The 24,418-nt window shown below is 32.0% G+C and overlaps 1 protein-coding gene across 2 annotated transcripts; it reads left to right on the top strand.

The window, feature by feature from the left end:
- The first annotated feature begins 20 nt into the window (after nucleotides 1–20).
- Nucleotides 21–23,454, top strand: LOC123714748 (NADP-dependent malic enzyme). 2 transcript variants are annotated; one of them, XM_045669227.1, is made up of 13 exons: nucleotides 21–183; nucleotides 2,856–3,033; nucleotides 3,641–3,799; nucleotides 5,674–5,855; nucleotides 6,132–6,312; nucleotides 7,929–8,057; nucleotides 14,503–14,685; nucleotides 14,927–15,149; nucleotides 16,563–16,705; nucleotides 17,482–17,652; nucleotides 18,862–18,985; nucleotides 20,218–20,398; nucleotides 20,922–21,057. In XM_045669227.1, exons 1-12 carry the CDS (start codon nucleotides 155–157, stop codon nucleotides 20,379–20,381), a joined length of 1,866 nt encoding a protein of 621 aa, XP_045525183.1. In that variant the 5' UTR covers nucleotides 21–154; the 3' UTR covers nucleotides 20,382–20,398; nucleotides 20,922–21,057. The 2 variants fall into 2 exon arrangements, with proteins under 2 accessions (XP_045525183.1, XP_045525184.1); XM_045669228.1 differs by lacking the exon at nucleotides 20,218–20,398 and having other exon boundaries at nucleotides 20,922–23,454.
- The last annotated feature ends 964 nt before the right edge of the window (nucleotides 23,455–24,418 follow it).

Genomic DNA, 24,418 nt, shown 5'->3' with positions numbered 1-24,418 from the left:
TAAGGTTTACAATAATTTCATAATCTATGGGAAGCCGAACTTCCTACCGTGCTACACATGGAGGACGATAAAATATTTTAAAATAAAAATTGTAAAACAGTGAGCGATATTTTTGTGCTTTTGTTAAATTATAAATGAAAAAGAATCTCTGAAAATGTTTTCTAATATCTCCAAATCCTTGCTGTGAGTATAGCTACTCGTTTATTTTTGGAGTTTACATAACGTGACACCTTTATTATGCCCAATTTGTAATTAGATTTTTATGAATTCTAGGTTGCCATGGATTGGCTTTCTAGTATAATATTCTTCGGTTTTATATTTTATACAATGTTCAAATTACACATACATTAGACTTTGGATTTGACTTAATAAAATAAATTAATTTTATCAAAAAAATATATTTCTAACATATAAGTATTTTTCGCGAATGCGTGCAAACCATATTTGTCCTTAATTCTTGTTTTTTTTATATAAAACCTTAAGTCTTAAATTATTGATCTTATATATATATATCTTTAGGTTTCGAAACCTTAACTTATATTTATTTATAAATAATTTGAATATATTAATGTGTGAGTATATAGTGTATAAGTGTGAGTGTATAGATATATTTAGCATTTCTTAAATTTTGTGATATATGTAGGGTTATCCATTTCCTTAAATGAAAATATATTTTAATTATTAATTAATACTAAAATTGCTTATATGCCTATATGTTGGCAAAAAAATACTGCAAAATTTGCTGGATGTTATTATGATGACATGATATTTATCCTATTATAAAATTTTGTAAGCTTATCTTCTTATTTTTGGCTAGTGCTATTTATTCATTGTTGGCAACAGCACTGGACATGGAACTCAAAATATATAATATTTGTAGTTACAGAAATAGAACATATTTCTCATTGTTTATTATTTATTCATTCCTATTAACACAATACAAACATCTCTATTGTTATCGAAACTTTATGTAATTTTTGCCGATCATAGGTATTTTTCTAGTGCTGGTGTTTTATAAACTAAAGTATAGCATATAAAATTTACATAAAATTTTCTAGCTGGTGATTAATTATTATTTTTGTTTATAATTTTTTTTATGTTAATCTATAGCATTTTAGAAGGTCTATTGATAACAATGTTCAGTGTCTAATAGAAAACAATCTGAATCAGTTTACTTATGAATTGTACTAGTTAACATTACAGTTTTTAACTTTAGTTTAAAACTAATTAAGCTTGTTTTAGTTTTCCATTATACTAATCTTGGCTGAAAATGTCTAATTGTATTTAAAACTGTCTTCCAAAGTCATAGTGTAATTACACTACAAAATGCATGAAATGTTAATAAGCTCACATGAATAATTCAAGCCACCTAAGTTTATGGACTTGTTCGTCTCTGGGAGCATTCTTGAACATGTTTGTGAATTTAGTTTTGAAGTGACCATCAAAAATCATGATGGTATATATTACGGTGTTATTAAAATTAATACACAGATAGAGGTGTGGTAATTTTTTTATTATGATAATTATAAAATACAGGAGACCCCAACCTATAATGTTTTGAAAAGTCATTGATTGTGCATAATGCATACATAGGTTGTACAGGTATATGAGTCACGATTAACAAATAATTTACATATTTATTGATGACGTGATTACTAGCGATGACGAAATTGTAATTGGTGTCTAGTAGATACAACCTTACAATTAATGAATAAACCTTTGCCGACTGTTGGGTCTAAGAATGTACGTTTCTGGTTCCTCACGATTATTCTGTTTCTATTATTCTATTACCCTTGCTCCTGTGGCGAATGTGTATCCATAGTAGGAAACCAGCAGACCCCAGGAGTTCGAACGTTCCATAGTAGTAATCGCAAGTTTAATCAATTGGTTAACACCTAATAAAATTGTGTATAACACATACAATTTTATAATGATTAAATCTGGATTAATAACTGTCCTGAATTCAAACTCATGAAAATATAAAGCGCGAAACATTAAATATTTTTTATAATTTCAAATTCGAGTTAAACAGTTACAATTGAGATGAACCCGTGTTAATGCCGTCCAAACCGATGTTATTTAAAGGAATCTATTCAAATATGTAACACAAAATCTCTATATAATATAAAACTAAATATATAAAGAATCGTCTTCTATAATCTTAAACTAATAACAGACTTAATAGAAAAGATTTTGTTTTCGTAACATTGAAAATATTAAAATACGGCGTTAATTTAATAGTTTTAGCTGTGAGGTGAATGGGAAACGCGGTCATATGCGTGTCTTTGTATCGGTAACCGTTTTAAATAAAATTATTTTAACAATCATATTGAATTGTCATGTTAGGTACTGTAATATATATAGTTAAATTAATGTTAAAGTTATTTGATTCTTCAGTATTTGATACCGCAACGATCAATAGACAAATCTTCACGTGTGATATAAGACAAGGTAAATAAGTGGAAATTTTGATTTCAAACTCAGAGCGGGATAATAAAAATATTCTAAAGGATAAATATTTAGTTTTATTTCTAAATATCAACAGGAAACTAATCATTCGAGTGGCTAGGTCACATTTCCATTAAAATCCATAAATGTATGTTACCGAATTAGGTCAGTCCTTGTGTTTTTACATTTACATAAAAAATACTAGCCATTTCAAATCAGGTTTTTGTGTCCTGTTTTTTGTGATTATTTGTTTTATGAGAAATGAATAGCTTATTGTAAGATAATATAAAACAATCTTAAAATGTTATTAAAAAAAATACAACCGTAACTATGACGATTGACAGTTTTTCAATTTTGAAATTGAAACTGAACATTATATATTGTCGTAAAAACTCCTATTGTTGTAGATTCTGCACAAACGCTATAGGCCCGAATCGGGCTCTTGCGTACGCACTGACCAAGTGTCCAGTGTTCCTAGAACCATCTCTATCACAATGCCGGAACTACCACGAAGTAACTGGCGATATTATCTGTCCGAACATGGTTCGAGGCATCGATCATCTAAGGGACCCTCGGCTCAACAAGGTAATATATACAAAATACTTTATGAACTCAGGAAAGCCGGTGGTAGGTTAGGATGTTACCTATTATAGTTTCCAAGCCAAACCAGATCTTTCTACATGATTCTCGCGAGTTCCTGATTGTGTAAAAGTTTTTATAAAGTTATGTTGACTGTCCGGTACATTGTAACTGGAACTGGTTACCAAGAATTGAAAAGAGAGACGTTACCCTGATTAAGACCTATAAAGTCTGGAATTTGCTTATTTCACCGTTTACTGAGCCAATTAATTTTTATACGAGGTTGGCAAAGTTTCAATTAGTTATTTCGTTAACAGCTTTATTTGTTCATAAAATTTCTGCTTCACTGTAATGCAGAAGTCATGGCTGTATGTTACTATGCAAGTCATTTTGTATTTGCGGCTTTCTAAATGTTTCTTATATTTAATATACTTCCAGTAATATATAAATTATTACTTGTACTGTACTAGTAATATTTCGTGTTATATTAAGATAAATTGAATGATACCTTGCATTTTTGCAAGACAAAGTGATAAATCAATTTACACGACGAATCTATATGTCGTCCTTCCTTTTTAAGATTTCTGAGAGGTTTTATTGGAATATCTTTTAGGGTCTTGCATTTACTCTAGAGGAGCGTCAAGCCCTCGGAATCCACGGTCTTTTAGCAGCCAAGTTCAAAACCCAAGAGGAACAGCTGGATATTTGCAGGATATCTATTGACCGATACGAGGACAATCTCAACAAATACCTCTACCTCGTTGAGTTACAGGTGATTAGTCGTCGTAAAGGTACCAGTTATTAATTATTTACATTTGCCGATTACTCAAGCATTTAAACTTAAATCAATCCTTATACTTTAGAACTGATTTATGATTTTAGAACTGTACGTAAAGTGTATACGCAAGGAGTGCACGTACGTATGTTATTCTTTGTTAACGCACAGTTTTTAACTCATCTTTAGGACAATGTCATATTGTTGGCTAAGAATAATTTACTTTTTAAACACACTAACGTAACGTACCGAACAAAATTGCAGAATTGTAATCGTTGAGTAACGACTTTAAAAACGTTTTTCCACATAATTAAACATTTTTGGGCGTCCAAACTATAGCAAGGAAATCTAAATAAAATTACTATTCTGTTATACGATATTTCGGAAAGAAGTATTTCTATTGTAAGGGCTAGTTGAGCTAGTTCTTAGGGTAGGAAATTTAATTATTCTCCAGTAATGATTCACTATAATTCACTTCACTGAGTTAACAGTTTTGTATAACTTCAAACTTAAACAAAGGAATTGCCCGTGCGCATGTGTCACTACCTCTTCAATAATGTATTCGCAACTCTGACTAGACCTTCCCAATTCTGAGAGGTGTTCAATTCACGTTCAGGTCTATTCGTAACAAATAGAACATTCTATGGCTATACAAGCGCACTTGTAGCAAGATTCTTAAGAATATGTTTCATAAAAAATGTTTAGAATTGAATTAAATAAATATTAAAAGCTAACACTATACTTCGGACTTACATAGGTTACTGCTCTGGCTCTACGTCCCAAAATGTATGTTCTGGCAGCGAAACAATATTTGATACGAGGGTAACACTGAAAATGTTTAGAACTGGCCAGTTAGAAACATTGCTAATGAAAACTTTTTTGAATTTCAATTTTAGAACTCTTTGGTGACCAGTATATTGCATTCATTTGTCATTTGTTTTTGTGAATTGGCGACAAATCTAAAACTCTTGTTACACGTGAAAATGAAACTTTCGTTGTGGGCTTACTTAACAACGAAGCTAAGATAGGTTGCGATTAGCATTTCTTAATGAAGCCCCATCTCGTGCCACTATTTACATTTGGGTTAACGAGTTAAAGCGTGGACGTAGCAATGTCAATGATGACCCGCGTGGGGGACGTCCTTTAACAGCGACTACTGAAGCTAACATCAGTGCTGTGCGACGCATGATAGAGGTAGATAAGAGACTGACCTATCAACAGATACGGGCAAGCCTAGGCATTGGTATGAGTCAATTTCAAAAAATATTACACGAATTTTTAGGCGTCAGGAAGCTTTGTACCAGATGGATTCCCCATACTTTAACCGTCAACCAGAAACACCTTCGCATATTTGACTATGGCAGGTGTCGAGATAATGTATCATCAGCCATAGAGTCCTGACCTGGCGCCCTGTGACTTTCATTTATACCCAAAAAAAAAAAAAAAACGAGGTATTCGCTTTACGAGCCCTGAAGATGCGGTGAAAGCGTACGGAAATGCTATAGAAGAGAACTCTAAGGAAGAATGGGCCCACTGCTTTTTTCAGTGGTTCATCGAATGCGACGATGTATAGAGTGGAACGGAGATTACTACGTGAAACAATAAAAGTATTAGCAAATTTCTACATTAAGCCGTTTTTCATTTTCTAAACATTTTCAGTGTTAACTAGGTATGTTTGAGTGTATATAGATTTTTTATATGCTTAAGTAATCGACTAGAACGGTTATACGGTGATAGTATGCATGTTAATTTCCGTTATTTTTTTACATATTAAGTATGTTAATCATTAAAAACCTGTTTTTTATATTTCAAATTGCGCAATATTTAAATTGTCTTATGTTCTGTATGATTCAATTTTTTAATTATTACAGGATCGAAATGAGAAATTGTTTTTCCGTCTTTTGTCGGAGAATGTGGAGAAGTATCTTCCAATAGTGTACACTCCGACTGTCGGACTCGCTTGCCAACGATTCGGTCTCATCTATAGAAGACCTAGAGGCCTCTTTATTACCATAAATGATAAGGGGCACGTATTTAATATACTTAAAAACTGGTGAGTGCCCCTGGTTTTATATAGCTTTAGCCGGCGATGTGGTCAAATTTGTTTCGTTTATGTATTTGTATTGAAAGTATTATCTGATTAATTTAAGCCGTATTTGTGTTTTGATTAAATGATTAGATAACTACTTGTGCTTCCTGCGTTGTTCTTGTTATTATTTATTTGGCTATCAATAATACTTTTATACATGAACCCGTAGTGAACAATGAATGTATAATTTTCTTGCTAAAATAATGACACTAAATCTTTCTAATATTTAATTTCTCTTAGGCCAGAGCCAGACGTAAGGGCCGTCGTATTTACGGACGGCGAGCGTATATTGGGTCTTGGTGACCTGGGCGCGTATGGTATGGGCATTCCCGTGGGAAAGTTGTCCTTGTACACCGCCTTAGCTGGAATTAAGCCTCACCAGTGCCTACCAATCACATTGGACGTGGGAACCGATAACCAGGTAATTGGAATATCGCATTTTTTAACATTGTTTTTACTTCAATATATTCGATTTAAGTTATGTCAATAGCAATTTACTAATCCCTCCCCTAATACTTATTTAAATATATAATATGCAATTTTATTTTCGGTCACTTTCGTATTAATATATTTAATGGAATCCTGGTCTTATATAAGAATACTTGTAAAATTTCGGAGTGATTCTTCGTGAATTGTTCAATGTGTAAATAATATGAAAAATATACTTGATGATCACTTCATAAAATGCAGACAATATAGATAGAAATTTAAGATAATATCTACGTACTTTGATAATAATACATTCTATTTTTCTTTTGTTTCTAGAAAACAAGTTGTGTATGTCGACTATGTATCGACTCTTAATGGTATTAATCTAAGGGCTTGCCCACCTATAAATTTTCAATGTTTGCAAATGCAAGTTATTTCATATCGACCGAGTTTGTAATTTAGTCATTGATGGCCCTGTTATTTTGGCAAGAACTCTAAAGATGTTGAGGCTCCATAAATCGTGGAAGAAGAATAATAAACAGTATTTTTATCTTGTCGTAATTGTATTGATGAATTATTAACAGATTATACCAGTATGCTATAACGAGTTATTGAAAATATTTTGATAGATAACAGATTGATAACGATTAATTTACGCGTGCGTAATGTTACTCAGTAACTTTCAATAGCGATATTGATTGAGATCCCTACATTAATGTTGTATTGCCTGATACCAAGGTGACATAAGCGCTGATCTAAGTTAAATGCACAGAACAGAAATGCTAAATATGTGCATCAAGCGCGTCTTACACTTATTTCTAATAGGTTTTTTTAAATTTTATACCCGATTTACTATAAAATTTTTTTTTTCAAAGAATTGTTATGACGGAAAATAGCTTACGGTTTCGACGGAAGATAATATGCTATTTTCAGAAAATCCATTGAATCGGTGGAAATTGAGCCAAACGTTTTCTGTTGAAAAGAAATAATAATCTTTTTTATTTACTCTAAAATTTGACACTGTGTGCAAGTAATATTAAAATATGACTTAAATTAAGTTAATAGTGTTTAATTGTTTTTAGAGTAAGTCCCATCTTGAATAACCCTCTATCTTTCCAATGTTGTCTGGCTTTGGGGGCGTTCAAGTATTACGTAACGAATTTGTGGGGTGGAGGGGGAGGAGGAGGAGGTCCTCTTGTAAAACGTTATGATGCGGGGCGGGGATTGAATTACGCGTTGTTGTTAATATTATTTTCCACTTTCCAGTACTTTACCCCACATAATGGTAAGTTTTAGGTATAATGAGTCACTGGGTGTCATGAATCTCCAAAAATTGCGTGACGTAATACTTGAACGCTCCCTTTGGTTTTTGGTACAGCCACATTCTGCGACATCATGGAATTCATACGCCCACCTTTGCCACGGTTTTTTAACGCTTCTTTACCCAAACTGGGTGTGTTCCGTAAATATTAAATGTGATTTTTTTAAATTGTCAATCTAAATAGTAAATAGAATACTCGCTGGTCTCAATTTCATATAATACATTAATACTATCTGCTTATATTTCCGCTCTATTTATGGTCTATAACTGGTAAACATATATCACAGGATCTATTAGAAGACCCACTATACATCGGGCTTCGTCAAAGGCGCGTGCGTGGCAAGGAGTACGATGAATTCATTGACGAGTTCATGGAGGCGTGCGTACAGAGATATGGACAGAACACATTACTCCAGGTCAGTTTTGTATGAGTTTTATAGACTGTGATTATTTTTGGCTTCTAAAACTTTTGGGTGTCATTTTAAAAGAAATTACTTAGTTTACGACATTGATCACCGCATTCGTGTAATTGGTGTTTTGATTTTTAGTAATCTTACAGCTAATAATATCTATATACTACATAATAGCCAAAAGCGGATTACATATTCAAAAACAGGTAAAAAGATTTATTATTTTATCTTTACAGTTATTACTAATGAGATAAAATAATACCTATATCTGGATTATTCTATAATTAAATATACAATTAATAAAAAAATGTATAACTTATAAATATTAATGAAGCAAGCAACTATTGTGAACGATAATAATTTAAATTAATTAGATAAAATACAGGTTTACTAAAATAATTTTATTTGCTAGAACGATAAGCACGTAAATTATAAAGTTGATATGTTTTACGATGCATTGTTCATTATAAATATCTTGTCAAAAGTATTTATTTAAGTCCCGGTTTCGAATGAAGAAAATTAAAATAGTATCCTTATTTAAATCATGCAGACAGACTGCTTTTACGGAAAATGTAGCGAGAGACATTATCTAGACTTCAGTATATAAACGAGTATAGAAATTAAGCATACACGTAACATGATATATTGCAAATTTCCAAAGTAAATATTTCGTTCAAGAGCAAACAAAGTAGGTAACTATACTTTTCAGTATTATGCTTCAGCGTAATTATTTATGTACTCGTTTATATACTGTAGTCTATATAATCTCTCTCGCTACGTATTCCAAATACTAAACGGTAAATTGAATCCAATTTTATAGCTTCGTCCAGACAGACGTGAGTAAGCACGTTTATTAAGAAGCTTTTTGAGTACGACTTAATCTTTTACTGCTCGTATTATTATATTGAAATGGCCCGAGTTGAATGACATGACCAGACTTTTATTTGTATACAATACATAATAACAATAGTTTTGTGTTATTAACTTTTAAAATAAAATTCGGAATCATACCTTTCCAGTAGGTTAAACATGGTTAAAACGGTTAATAAGATATTTCTTTTAACGCTCTTTAGCTACTATAAACTTATATTTAAAATAAAAATAAAAAGCTTAACCGACTTAAAAATTCGACACATGATTTAAGATGTCATGTGGAACATTTTGTAATGGTTACAGCTCCTTACAAACGCTGTGTAAAACAAAAACTTGGCGATTAAAAAGAGTGGCGGAGAGTTTATTACCAGTTCTTCACGTCCGTTCTACGCCCTTGATTTGAGAACTGGCAGTAAATGTAAAATTAGAAGCATTTTATATACATTTCTGTTTTTGACGGTCATAAGTGTACATTATTGCGTTACCTATATAAATAAATGATTTTGAATATAATTTTTTTTCTGTTTGACACTTTTGTCTGAGTTTCAGTAAAATAATGTATATAAATTAACTATGTTCCACATGTGTAGGAAACTAGCAAAATTAAATTGCATGGTGGGTGTAATCTCATTTATTGCAATGTAAATATCCATGCAAGACGCCTAAGAAGGCCTGTATAAGTAGGGGGAAAGCGATTCTATCTAAATATATCATAGAGTATGGTTTTACGAATTAAATGAAAAGGTTTTTTTTCATACAGGTGAACTTGTATGAAAGATTTCATTGTCTGTGTTGGTCCTCAAAAATAAGGTTTTTATACATATATTTGAGGTCAGACTTTACAAAAGTAATGCTTTCCAGTGGTTCGTTCTTTTCTTAAACCGTTCTAGATGTATTGGTGCGGAAATGCAACGATAGGCATCAGCATTGTTCAAAGAATATTAACTACAATGTATCAGGTTATCCATAACAAAGTAATAAAGGTGCTGTACAATTCGATATTGCGAATTGTACACGTTACAGCGCCAATATGTATTGTCTGTGTATATTGATATTAGAGGCATACAGACCTCTCATACTGGGCTTTGAAATGGTCTCGCCAATTGTATGGAAAAGTGAGATTGCGTTTATTTACGTAATATTGATAATGTTTGCAATCTGATATCGGCTCTTGCCATATCAGTTTTGATACGACAGTATTACATCGAAATTATCAGGAATTTCTACTGATTGTTATTTTCCCTTACCCTAGCGAAACTATTTTGTTTAATCATCATTATAGAGTCATCGAGGATAAAGTTATTAAGAAAACCTAGACTTATTAGTATATATATTTTTTAATCTATGTACTTTATCCTTTAGGATAATGCCTACAACAAATTATAACATGACACAAATATTTGATAGGATGTATGTATACGAAACCATACTTTCGACATTTAATTAAATTTCGTGTAAAGTTTGTTTTCCTGTTTAGTACTCCCGATGTTTCGCGGTTAAAGCTAGTATAGTGGATATTCTAAATTCAAATTATCATAAAATTATGTCGCGACAATTGTATTTTATTTCCAAGTTGTTAACTGAAAATTAGTGTAACATCTTTATATATATATATCATATTTAGTCTATGATTTTATATATGTTTTCTACCTATTTGTAAGACAAAATATAAGGAAGTTAATAAAACATGAATGCTTCTGTTACCTTGTAATTATTCAAAGTAAGAAGCTATATCCAGTTTCTTCTCTAATTCATATTTAAATATACAATGTGACATATCTATTATCGTAAATGAGTCTAACCTTGCATTTTATATAACAATTACATTTCACCTTTAGTTCAAAATAACTATTCATGGACATCGTACTCTATTTATTAGACTTTACGTATTAAATGTAAAAAGTATTTTATGATTTTCAATTTCGTACCTACATCAAATATTTTTATAAATACATTTTATTGGCAATCACTTTTATAAAAAGTAATAAAATATGTATAAATCGTCTAAATGAATATGTCTTTCGTCTCCTTTTGGCAAATGCTGGGATACAATTTGACTGATTTTGTTGTCATGGCTATAGTCATGAAAGCTAATGGTTGGTCGTATAATAGCTTTGAAAGAGTTTGTCTACATTTAAACCTGTGGATACCAGCGCCTACTTGCGCATAAGATGTATTTTACCATTTCTTATGCGACATAGAAATTTGATATATGAAAAATATTAATAATCGAATAAGCACTTGTACTACAATAAGAGTATGGTATGAGTAGTGTCTATTTAGAATATAACAGAACAATATGACCAAAATATTGGGATCAACATAGGAAAAATCACATTTGAGTGCAATATATTAGAAGCAGTTCTATGGATAACTACATACACCTGCATTTACGTATGATTTATGATACTTGATCCCATTAAGGACCCTAACTAGAGCGAGGGAGAGATATTTATACAATGACCATGAAAGTTGAACCAAGGAAGACAGGATTTCGTTGCTAACAATACCAAATTTATAAAAACACGAATTTTACTTTGATACAAAATTGTCTTTTCTTCTATGTACATTTCATAAATATAAATATGATAGAATAAATCGTTTTAATTCTTCTGATATCATGCAGAGTAAAAGACGACCCAAAACTAAGAACCATTATCGCCGTCTTGCCTCTGTACAAGTAGTAAATAAATCAATAATACGATGGAAGTAAGCTAGTTCATAAATTGAAAAACCTAAATCGCAAGCTGTTTAAAGCAAAATATAGAATGTAAAGGTCAAACAGAAAATAATGTATAAGGTATGTAGTAGAATTAGATTAGGGTTGTTTTTGACATACATGTCTAATCTAACGCCCTGCTGTGGAATGCAATAAATATAATTTGCATCTCTTAAAATACATGTAACTGGCGGAGTACGTATTGCGGTAGGTCTGGGCTGGACTTAATAATAATAAATCGCATAGTGCAGTTTTTCACACACATAACGTAAAATTTTGTCTAAAAACATGTTTTGTCGTACAGTATTAACGTAAATCTAAATATGATAAAACTATATTTTTTCATTTATATGGTCTTAGTCGAATAAGTAAGTTTCGCTAAGGAATAATTTCTTTTGCTAAAGGCCTATTATTCTATATACAATTATAATTATTAGTTATCTCTAATAGCGTTCGCTTTCGCGTGTTCGTTTTGAGCCATTAATTTGTTTTGTATAACAACATTTTCTAAAACCATCCTGTAATATTTCACCTCCATCATCATCAATGGCTGGACAGCCGCTTATGGGCCTCCCCAAGTATATCGTGCTTCTTGCGTCAAACTTCGAACATCTATTGATTCGAGGTACTTGGTAACTCTATCCCAACAACGCAACTTCGGTCTAACGGGTTTTCTCTAAAATTATTATGAAGTAGATTTTGCTTCGCATATCTTCATCGCAATTAATCTAATCATAATTACGATATATGCTTTTAAGCCATGATATGGAAATTTCATCGTGGTTATATCTCTTACATACTATGTATTAAATTGCCTATATTTTGCTAATGTGTTATTGCTAGCCTCATTTAAAATTCCTCTTCATTATTCAAGATTCGTAATTTACTACTCGTACCTTATAACATTGAATGGTTATCGATCTGCGCTATCGTTTCTGGATTTAGATAATATTCAAGTTCAATACTGACGAAAAATAATAACTATAGTATAGGCAAGCAAACTAGGTAGTTATTTTACCATAGGTTTACGGGGTATAGGTTACCAGTGAACTGGCGCTAAATAAAGATTAAAGTTGGCGCCTGGTACATAGTACCGTCAACTCCAGAGCTGGTGGTTTTATCAACTAATAAGTATCGCAATACAACGCGAAAGTTCTACCAATGGTACCAATTTTTTAAAATTTGTTTTAATTTTCTAACAATCCATTTTTAACTATTATTATTACTATGTAGGTGAAGAATATTGTAAGTACTGTATATTTGTGTGTTAGAAATATCAGAAATAATATTTTAAATAATATTTAAAGGGTTTAATTTCAAAATCATTTTAGAATCTTATCTTATATTGTCAGCTCATTTTATATTTACATTTATTAATATGTGCTTAGAACAGTTACAATATGCGTCAAATAAGGACTAAATAATCATTAGTTATGTGCCTCAGAAAATACATATATATATACAAATTATTACGTGTTCAGAATTTACATGAATTATAAATAACAATGAAATAATTTCCTCAGGATCTATATATCTTATTAATGAAAAGTCTTTCTATTATCACACTCAAATATATTATTGATTATTATAGGTAATTGATAATTTTAATAATTGATTGGCCATGACGGATTCTAAGAATATGATCCATTTGGTCGATAATTTTAGTCAACTCCTAAGAAGTTAAGCCAAATTGTACGTAATTGTCGGAATACAGTAAAGCGAAATCAGTGTGAACCAGATACAAGTTACGCGCTATGCGTCACGGTCAAGGATTTGATTATATAACAACTATGACGTTATTCACGTTATACGTCAGATTTCCTTTGTTTTGTGTTCAGAATTTATTTTGGTAAAATTATAGTTTTTTATCTCCTTGAGACATGTTTTGTCCATTTATAAGACATTACCAAGATAAATTAATGAATGAATCCCAAATTAACATATGGAACAGTTCCTCATTATCTATATTAATTATATTTGTCTATTATTATAAATAAATTCTTACAAAAAAGAGAATGCGGCTTTATTTGAATTACTAGATTGTAATAATTATGGCTTATAAGTCATATTATGTTCGACTTAATTTTCTACAAAGCTAGTAAATAGCTTAAACTGACGTAATATTCATTAACAGTTAGTGTTTTTTAAGTTTTAACACTATGGTCGTGTGTACGAGATACCACACGTGCTCTTGTATTCACTACGTGGGTAACACTGAAAATGTTTAGAAGGGACCAGTTAGAAAAATTGCTATTAAACTCTTGTTTGAATTTCAATTATAGAACTCTTTGGTAACCTAATGTAGTATATTGCATTCATTTGTCATTTGTTTTTGTGAATTGGAAACGGAAAATTAACATAGAATCCTCTATGGTAGAATGGGCCCACTGTTTTTCACAGTGGTTCCATCGATTGCCACGATGTATCGAGAGGAAGGGAGATTACTTCATTAAGCCCTTTTTCTTTTTCTAAACTTTTTCAGTGTTACCTAGGTACACGAGTTTCATTAACTCAAAAGGTTTAGTTCTCTTTAGGCGTCTTATTATTGTTGTATCAAGGAGTTGCATTACCTCAGCATTCAGATGCTCATGTTTCCCATTTAAGTGAGCTAAGGAAAACCGTTTTAGTATATTTAAAACTGTATTAAGATCCTTGTGGATACATCATTTTTGATATACCACGAAACATTGATATTTGATAATGTTCCGAAGCACTTTGAAATCGCACTTGATTCTAAATTGCTGTTTGCTGAACAGCCACGTAGAATGCTATTTAACTACAATTGTTTAGCACTACATAAATTAGCTTTACGTCATACGTATCGACCTATGTCTTTCATGATTCCCATTCCCTTTACAGTTCGAGGACTTTGCGCTTGGCAACGCTGGTCGTTTGCTTGCGAAGTACCGCAATAAGTACTGCACCTTCAATGATGACATCCAGGGCACGGCTAGTGTGGCCGTCGCCGGTTTGATGGCCGCCATTAGGGTGACAAAGCGGAAACTCAGTGAAAATATCTATTTCTTCCTTGGTGCTGGATCTGTGAGTGACTTGCCAAAGTAATGATAATATACAGAAATAAGTTATGTTTTTTATCTTTAAATGTTGACACGTATAAAAAAATATGATTTGCAATGATAATGGTTTCGATTTCCGAGTATTTTCTGTGTAAGTACCGTCATTAAAAAAAATACATATTTTGTCCTAAGTCTCTTTTCTATGTATTTATAAAAATATTTTACTGCAGTTGCAAGTATGTGAGAAAATTCTTTTCCAATTTCAGGCTGCCAATGGTATTGCAAATTTAACAGTTGCTGCAATGGTCGCCGAAGGTCTTACAAAAGAACAAGCCCAGGACAGAGTGTACATGTTTGACGTCGACGGTCTGCTGTCGACAAGAAGGGAAGGAGGCGTACCTGAACACGCCAAGGCGTTTGGAAAGAACATTGCGCCTGAGAAGAGCTTTGAGGCTTGTATAGCGAAGATCAAGCCTAGCTGTCTTATCGGTTAGTAGATTTTGTTCTATTTTTAAAAACTCCTCGTGTTTGGTTTGGTAGTATTTCATACTTGTAAATAGTACTAATAAAACATTATTTAGTCGGTGGTTAATTAATATCATCTGTTAAAAATACCAGTTTTATTACGATTCGGGGTTTATCTTTACTATATGATTGACTATATGAAATTATACATTTTTCTATATGATTTTGTAGATATTGCGTAATTTTTCTTCTTCTTTTGTTACTTAATACATATGGTACGTATAATATATGGTATTCAATTAATATTGCATCGAAATGCATATCGATCGAATGCAACTGAGCATATAATTCAAATGACTGGTAAATTGTTTTGCGAAAAGAAACTTAAAAAAAAAGGAATCAAAAGTACTTTCGTTGAACGATAGACAGTGTGCGTGCTGACAGCGTAAAGCTGGCAGATTTAATAGAGTTCAAGGTTATATTAAAACACGGTTCACTCATATTTATTTGTGGTAGGGCTAGTTAGACACAGAAACCCGACGGGAGTTACAGCTGTCACGTTGTTAAAATTTTACGGGTAATTATTTGTAATCCTGTTCTACAAGAACTCGGTCTATTTGTACCAAACGGCTATTTAATACGGCGGAGTTGAAGGTTACATGCAGTCGCTGGCTAAATTAATTTGGCGCACCTGGCCCCTATTATAAGGGCGTTGCAAGAGGTCGATATTTTTATATGTTGTCAGAACGACGTTAAATAAGTAACTATGTTGTTGCGGTAGTTAAATAACACGTATATCGCCTTGGCTTTTAGCTGTTTGGGTAGTTATGTATATAAATATTTTGCGAGTCTAATTTTCCGTTGAAGGAAATCGTGAGGAAACCGGCTTGCCTTAGACCTGAAAGTCGACGCCGTGTGTCAGGCACAGAAAGCCTACTTGCCTATAAAATTGACAAATGATCATAAAATAGATACATAAATCTGTTGCTTAGACCTAAAAGTCGACGCCGTGTGTCAGGCACAGAAAGCCTACTTGCCTATAAAATTGACAAATGATCATAAAATAGATACAGAAATCTGTTGCTTAGACCTGAAAGTCGACGCCGTGTGTCAGGCACAGAAAGCCTACTTGCCTATAAAATTGACAAATGATCATAAAATAGATACAGAAATCTGTTGCTTAGACCTGAAAGTCGACGCCGTGTGTCAGGCACAGAAAGCCTACTTGCCTATAAAATTGACAAATGATCATAAAATAGATACAGAAATCTGTTGCTTAGACCTAAAAGGTTGTAGCGACACTGATTTATTTGTAAAACAATGGTACTTGTCCTTTAACAACACCATAAGTTATAACATTTTGACAAGAAACTAATTTGATCAGTATCAAACACAATAATTTATGTTAAAGTTCCGTCTAACCCAGTGGTGTTTCAGGGTGTTCGACGGTAGGTGGCGCTTTCAATGAAAATGTGTTGAGGCAGATGGCCCAGAACATTGAGCGCCCAGTTATCTTCGCGTTGTCCAACCCCACCAGTAAAGCGGAATGTACCGCCCAGGATGCATACAACTTTACTGACGTAAGTTAACTTTAGCGTTAAAGATTAATAACAAGAAGTTTTCTGCTAACTTTATAAAATTATCCTTAATTGTATAAAAACTCTTTTTATAATACTTTTACTGTATTGTAAAAAGTTATCTTATAAGTCAGTATTCTATTTTAAAAGAGTACCGAGAGTTTCTTACGCCGGGATTTTTCTCTCGGCCTACACCTTCTGTCTTCTTTGCCGATGAGTAGGGATGTCTACCTATTCAAATTTAATGACGTGGAATAAGTGATACTTGTATCTTATGTTCCATAATAAACATATTTTATTTTATTAGTTTAATATGCCATTTTTTTGATTGCAATAAAGTTAACAAAAAATAGTGCGACTTTACATGAATTACAATCTGGCCTATACAATAATTATGGCTAATAATATTACTATTATGTTGACTTAATTTTCTATAATACTAATGAATAGTTTAAACTAAGTTAATGTTCATTAATAGTCTTAGTTTTCTGTAATATGTAAATATGACGTATAAGGGTTTTATTTTTATAAAAATTTATTGAGAATAAGGGACAATCTTGCAAACTGTGTTTAGTTCTATGCCTTCCATCCTTTGCTTAGGAGTTTACCGTCTTGCTTAAAAATTCTCAGTTCCATTAAATTGCAGTAAATCTGCTTACGAAATACTTGAACGGCCCATTTTACATGTCAATTCAAAAAATACTAATTTCAGTCTAGTTCAGAGTTGTCATGATAACTACTGTTTGCCTTTGAAAATTACAGAATACCAATATTTCCAGGGTCGTTGTATCTTCGCATCTGGATCACCCTTCCCCCCTGTACAATACGACGGTAAAGAGTTCCACACAGGTCAAGGAAATAACTCGTACATTTTCCCCGGCATCGCGTTAGGCGTTATCGCGACTGCTACTCATCACATACCCGAGACTATGTTCCTTACTGCTGCGAGGGTAAGTTATACATTTTTTACCATAAAATTGTATTGCGAGTTGTTACCAAAAAAAATTTACTTGATAATAAAAAAATCGGTAAATACTTTCGACTTCGTGCTTGTGTGCCGACATTGCCGACGCCAGTACATAATCTTTTATGCGATTATTATATTTTTTAATATAAATATAAACTTAGTCTACAAGAAAGAAGAGATGATATATACTGCCATACCAACACACAACGGACAAATTACGAGTCTAAGTGCGGAAAATGCGTTCACCTTACCTACCTACCTACTGCCATACCTTAAATAAATATTCAAAATTAATAACTAACATAGTTATGGAACCATAAACAATTTTTATTAATAACAAGATTAAAACATCATACTTCAGTACTGTCAGTCAAAGCGGCGATACTGCTTTTAAGTACAGATTTTGAGTTAGTTTAATGTATTTATTTTTATGTGATGAAAATGTTATGCAAATTTAAATTTTAGTTCGACATTTCCAATACTATAATAAATGACCAGAGACTATATTACTTTTTCTAAAACCCTTTTTATCGTCAAGTTCATGAGTGACACACCCATAAATAAAAATCAGTAGCTTAAAGTAGCGTTTTTAAATTTACTCTCCTTTAAGCGAATATTTAGTTTGCATAATATCAGTTATGAAATATATTTTTATCAGTCAATCTTGTATGTTAAAGGAATTCTTAATAACATTTAATCTTATCATTGATAAAATGTTATTTTTAGATTTCGTTGATATTATACAATACACTGTTTGGTTTTGAATATTATCAATAATTTTTTCGTCGTTTATAAGTTATCTTGAAGTTGTTAAATTCTATTTTTATTTAAAACTATAAAAATTTGGCCTCCTTATCTACGTAAGTTACTAGCCAAGAACAGTTTGTTCTGCATATTTTTATTTATTTTGGGAAAAGGTTGTTAAACTTTTTTTTAACCGACTTTAGGTTTATATCTTTTTGAACTGTTCACAATTTTTTCGGGAACGAATTGATAATATGCAGTAAACAGTGGCAAGTTTCGTAAAATTGGTTAAGTTGTTTTTGAGATTTTACGCATTTTTTTCCTTTTTAGTTTCTTCCTTTTCAGTATTTAGATAGGACATCGATTAATTTTTTTAAATTGCGTTTTTTGAAATAAATATGATAAATTATTGCTATTGGTTTAATGTTTTAAAATATGTGCATTACAGACTCTAGCAAATTACGTGAGCGAATCGGACTTAGCGATTGGACGCATTTATCCCTCTCTCTCGGAAGTCAAGGAGGTTTCTCTCGCTATTGCAATTGAAGTCGCTAAGATGGCGTATGATGAAGGTACGTAATTTATTATGTAGCAAAAGTTTTAATAATCGATTATAACTGTAGCTTACTTTTCTTTATGGTACAGGTTTATTTGTGTATGGGGGTTTCCCTAATCTAACTTGTTGTAAATTGCTTATATATTTACATGCTTAAATTAAAATAAAATACAAAAGCTGGCAGTGTAAGATTCAGGAACGACACTTAGCGCGATCTCTTGTACGTCAAAACGTTTTTTGCAATAATTAATTAATACGAATTTTGGGTAAAAAATGGTTTTCAAATAAGTGAAAATTTAAACGGCTAAAAATATAATATTAATTAGAATTACTTTGATGAAAAAAAAATTCTATTACTATCGAGTACTAGGTGGCCTGCTGAACTTTGTATCATATAAATGTTAAGTGGAATACAGGTATACACTCAATCAATATAAAGCTTCCTGATATACATTATTTTTGTCCGTTTGCGGTGTTTTAAAATATAAAGATTGGATGCACCAATGGATTTTCCTTCTATGTGCGCATATCATTAGATCGAACGGTGAAGGAACACATCGTGAGGAAACCGGCTTGCCTTAGACCCAGAAAGTCGAGGGCCTGCGTCAGGTACAGACGGCTGATCACCTACTTGCTTATTCGTTTATCAAATGATCATGAAACATACAGAATCTAAGGCCCAGACCTAAAAAGTTTGTAGCGCCATTGATTTTTTATATATATTAGGTAATTACATATGAAATTGGCGTTTTGTATGGGAGGAACAAAAAGTCGAATATTTTTAAATATAATATATTTAATTAATCAAAGTATGAACCATTGTTTTCTATGCACTTTTGCCATCTCGTAGGTAGTTCATTGATCCCTTTACTAAAAAAACCAGTCGGACGGGAATCAATAAAATCTGTAAATAATGCGATACTTTAAATTTTCCATTTTGTAAAATGAGTGATGCAAACAGAAAAAAAAAACAAATAAATGACGGTCATCGAAGCACAAATACATGGGTAAATAGCTGTACAAATTTGAAATTCCTAACCAAAGAGTAGGTATTTGAGGTCAAAGTGGCCAGTACGACAAAACGCCAATTTCATATGTAAGGTAATATATAACCTAATATATAACCAGTGACACTCGAAGTTCAATGCGATGCGATCGAGCGACCGTGCGATTTATATTAAGTATTTATCAAAAAATAATTTAGAATAATGAAAAAGCCGTCAGAATTATCTCCTTGTATTTGCTCAGGGTATGGATGTGCCTACCCAAAGCCGGTCGATTTCAAACGTCATATACAAATGCGTCAATACAACTGCCGTTACGAGCCCCAGGTACCGGACATATACAAATGGCCAGAATATTCCAAACCAAACTATTCCGAATGCGAAGGCAGAGATTACCCGAGCCACTAACATTTACGCTAGAAAAGGTTTCTGAAATCCGTACTACGATTTATAGTTTTGCTAGAAGTATTAAAAGATTCGTATTTAGTACAGAAATAATGTATCTGCTCTGGTAGTTATTAGTGACATAACACGTAATATCGTAGCGAAACTTAATAAATATTTAGAGAAATGTCTAGCGAGTAACGTTTTTAGAAAATAAATTCACGTTAAATTATACTAATGCAAAGGTTTTTGATAGGTTTGTATAATTTTTATCTGATTTTTGTATTTTTGCGGAATAATTACACAGCATCAATTTACAATATAATATATGCACGTATCCGAACTATAAATATAAAAGGGATAATAAAGTAATTTTATACAGAATATCGGAATTAGTGACCGGTTTGGCTCAGTTAGTTTGTACTTTACACGGTTGACATAAGGTTCATTATGCTACGCGCATTTTCGTGGAAAACAACGATGTCATTTCGTGGCAGTGAATCGTAAATTTATGATATCACAACTATACAAACTCAGCATATATGTTGATATAATTTTTTACAGGACTCGCCTCCGTATACCCCGAGCCGAAGGACCTTTCAAAACATGTCTCAAGTCAGATGTACAGCTTCCACTACGAGAGCTCCATGCCCGTAGTCTGGGATTGGAAGCCCGAAGAGAAATTCAACGTAAGACCCGTTCAGCCTGTGCCCAAAAATATTTAATGCTACTTAATTTACAAATCTGTGTCACAACTATGGGATTTAGTTAAAAAATTATAAAGTTTTGCATGTTTGAGATGAGAGTAAAAAGGCCACTTTTACAGAGATATAGTATTCGACCTAAGGACCTTTCAATTGTTTATTGAATCCGACATCTATAATTACATAGAATTTTTTTAAAGTGATTATAGTGAAAATAATATTGAAATTTTAAGTATTTATGAAATTTGCGCCTAGAATTTTTATTAGCTATGGATAATTGTTATAATCGTAAATCTGTCTATTTTGACAGTTATATATATAAACTATTAAAAAAACAAATACGGAAATGCTTAAATCCAAAGTTTTTATCAACTAGAAACGAGAAAAATATGCGGCAATAATTAATTAAAATCCCTACTTCGGACACAGATGGAATATGACAAATAAAATTTAAAGACATTGATGTTCCGTGCCTCTAATGGGGTGTTTTGTGTCCATTTTTAACAGTATACACAAAGTATTATATACCTCTAACGTAGAAAATACTGTAATCTTTTTAAATTTGCTCGACAGCTATGAGCGGTAATACACTTACAAAATAGGTTTTAAAAAAATGCTACGATTGTATTGATTCTCTCTGATGATAAATCAACAGTAGATTTTTACCTAAATCTTAATACCCCAACTTCGTTGAAAAATATTTCGTCTTCATGTATTGACGATAATCTAAGAAGACCATAGAGCATTATGCTAAAATATGGTCGAGAGAAAATTGACATGTTCCCAGTGATATTTTTATAATTTTTTTAAGTTTCCTAAAAGTGTACTACCGGTCAAATATTCAAGTTAAGGTAAAACTAGCCCAATCGTATAAAATTCAATATTTACAGTGCATTTACATTTTTTTTTTCTCTGTCCAATTATTTATTTTACTTCAGAATCTATACAATAATTTATATCGCGCCATTCGATTTAAAATGATTTGAGTAATTCTATTGTTTTATAATGCAAGCAAAACCATTACAGACAACTTATAAAATTATGCAAGCATCAAGCATAATCGTAACTAAAAATAAAATGAATACTTGGACACTCTACAAGTCTGAAAATGCGATATTTCGCTAGCATTTCTCATAGCCGCGTTTAGCATGGCATAGTTTTACTAATTTGAATAGCTGTTCGAGAATTGACTTAATTGTATTTACAAATACATTTGTAGTATTAGTTGTCACGTGTTTGTAGCTTCTTAATGACGTTCAAATCAATGTTGGTATCAAATCGTGGCCTTGTTTTAGCTTATTCGCGATCTTCATTATCCTTGTGTTTTGTGTATTTCTGGAAAACAAAGGTTGTAACCTAGCGTTGACGCTTTTCTAACTGTATTTTAATGTTTGTTATTCATTTACAATACTTGCAAGTATTATTTTTCTTTTTATCAGTTTTATTTTAAGTATAAATGTTTGAAGTATTATTTATTATCATACAAAAATGTATTAAATCAATGTCTAGTCACTGCAGCATTATATTAATTTATGCCTATATACGATAAAAACAAAATTATAGTAAAATGTTGATTCTCCAAACTCCAAGAGTTGTTTAAATTCTACCTCTTATTTATAATGGGAAACATTATTGCGAATATTATATATTTCGACTTGAAATAGTTTTTAATTGTATTCAGTATTTTACGAATTATCGCTGAGCGAGAGTTGACTATGTTTCATGCTGGACAGCTGGAAACCAATAATGAATCACGTAGTAGTCACTGTTTAATTAATATAAAAAAATTATAGCACTTTTGAAAAACGGATTCCTTGCACTTCTAGTATTTGTTACAGTACAGTACAATACAGTCAGTTTTCAACTGTTGTCTTAAATTGCATAGCTTGGTCCTAATTGGTTAACGATTTTTGACCAATGACATTTAAGAGAAACGATCTTTGGATTCGTTTCTGATTTCTTCATAATATAGTAGATAATTTTTATCACTACATCACATAACCAGACCACAGTACTGCCAATATTTTCACATGAATGAAATATGTTCATTGTTCTACGATTATTTAATTTCATAATTGATTTTCAGTTGTTCAGTGTTAATCGAGGTTTGTTATGTTAACTTGTATCTATAGATACAAAGTGATTATGTTGCTGTGACGATAGATAATACGGTTTTGAACTAACATGAAAATATTTTATTTGAATGTTTTAATTGTTTATTAATATTACGTCGCCATCCTGTATTTGTTTCGTTACCAGGGTTTACTTTTAAGTACATTAGGCCAATTATATGTTCATTCTTATTGTTGTCACTTGTCCGGAATGAAAGTTGTATGTTCTTAGTATTTATTGTTAAATACGAATGGATGTTATTAAAATGTTCTAAACCAATATCGTTTGTTTTGTTATCCTCATTTCGACGGATTATTTTCCTAGTTTTCAATAAGTTGACCACAGGGGCCAATTATTGCGAGCCTATAGAAAACCTACAACTGAACTACATTCGTTATGGTCTCTCGTGGTCTGAATGGTAATAATTTTACGTGCTGACGTTCGTTTACTGTATCCAACGAATCGATATATGTCTTAACTGCTACGTAGATTTTTGGCAAATATACTAGTTTATATGATTAACTTCTGTTTAGGCCTTATTCCCTACATTTAATTATGCCACTGCATTTGTTACATTAAGGGGTTTGTATTGTTTATTCGTAAAAATCAAACCAAAATATTACCTAGTGTAAATAAATCGCTATTGTGTTCTATAATCTATAGATATTATATTCTCTTAATCGTGCACTTTAGAGTGATCGTGGTCGGTTTCCGGTCCACATCGTTATTTCGTACCGGAAACTGTTTGCATTACTATTGATCTTCATTTTTCTTTATCCAACGCGTTGGAGATATCAGCGACGCGCACGTCCCCTAGATGGCAAGCCTCTAAAGAACTGTCTTTCCTTGAGATACACTCAAAGAACTTTAATATTCGTATCTGTACAAGCGATGAGTATTTGAAGTTCTTTGCGGACGGAACTGTTTGTTTGGAAAGCCGTCCATGGTATATTTGGAACCGTCTCCAACAAAACATCTCAAGCACATTAACCTTTCGCCAATCTTCTAATTTTACCGACCAAGTTTTTGCGTGATATATATATATATATATATCCGCTTAACTGCGGATCTCCTTATTTTACATTGTCTCCGTATTTCTCCTTTGTTGAGAATAGTCGCTCCTAGGTATATGTAGTTTTTATTTCTAGGCGAGACAGTAATTCTTCTAAATCCTCCTTTGTCAAGAAGTGTTGTGTGTGTTGTATGTTCCGTCTTCATACAACCTTTTAATGAGGCAGATTAGAT

Source organism: Pieris brassicae, chromosome 9 (genome assembly GCF_905147105.1).
Source record: "Pieris brassicae chromosome 9, ilPieBrab1.1, whole genome shotgun sequence".
NCBI classification, from domain to species: domain Eukaryota; kingdom Metazoa; phylum Arthropoda; class Insecta; order Lepidoptera; family Pieridae; genus Pieris; species Pieris brassicae.
The sequence above is the reverse complement of the archived record's forward strand: the minus strand, read 5'-3'. Positions and strand labels throughout refer to the sequence as shown.

What these genes read in the sequence shown, in the direction of transcription:
- LOC123714748 (XM_045669227.1), top strand. Translation starts at nt 155, where the DNA reads ATGTTTTCTAATATCTCCAAATCCTTGCT. An exon ending in TTTAATATACTTAAAAACTG is followed by an intron (nt 5,856 to 6,131) that starts GTGAGTGCCCCT and finishes AATTTCTCTTAG; the next exon opens with GCCAGAGCCAGACGTAAGGG. An exon ending in GACAGAACACATTACTCCAG is followed by an intron (nt 8,058 to 14,502) that starts GTCAGTTTTGTA and finishes TTCCCTTTACAG; the next exon opens with TTCGAGGACTTTGCGCTTGG.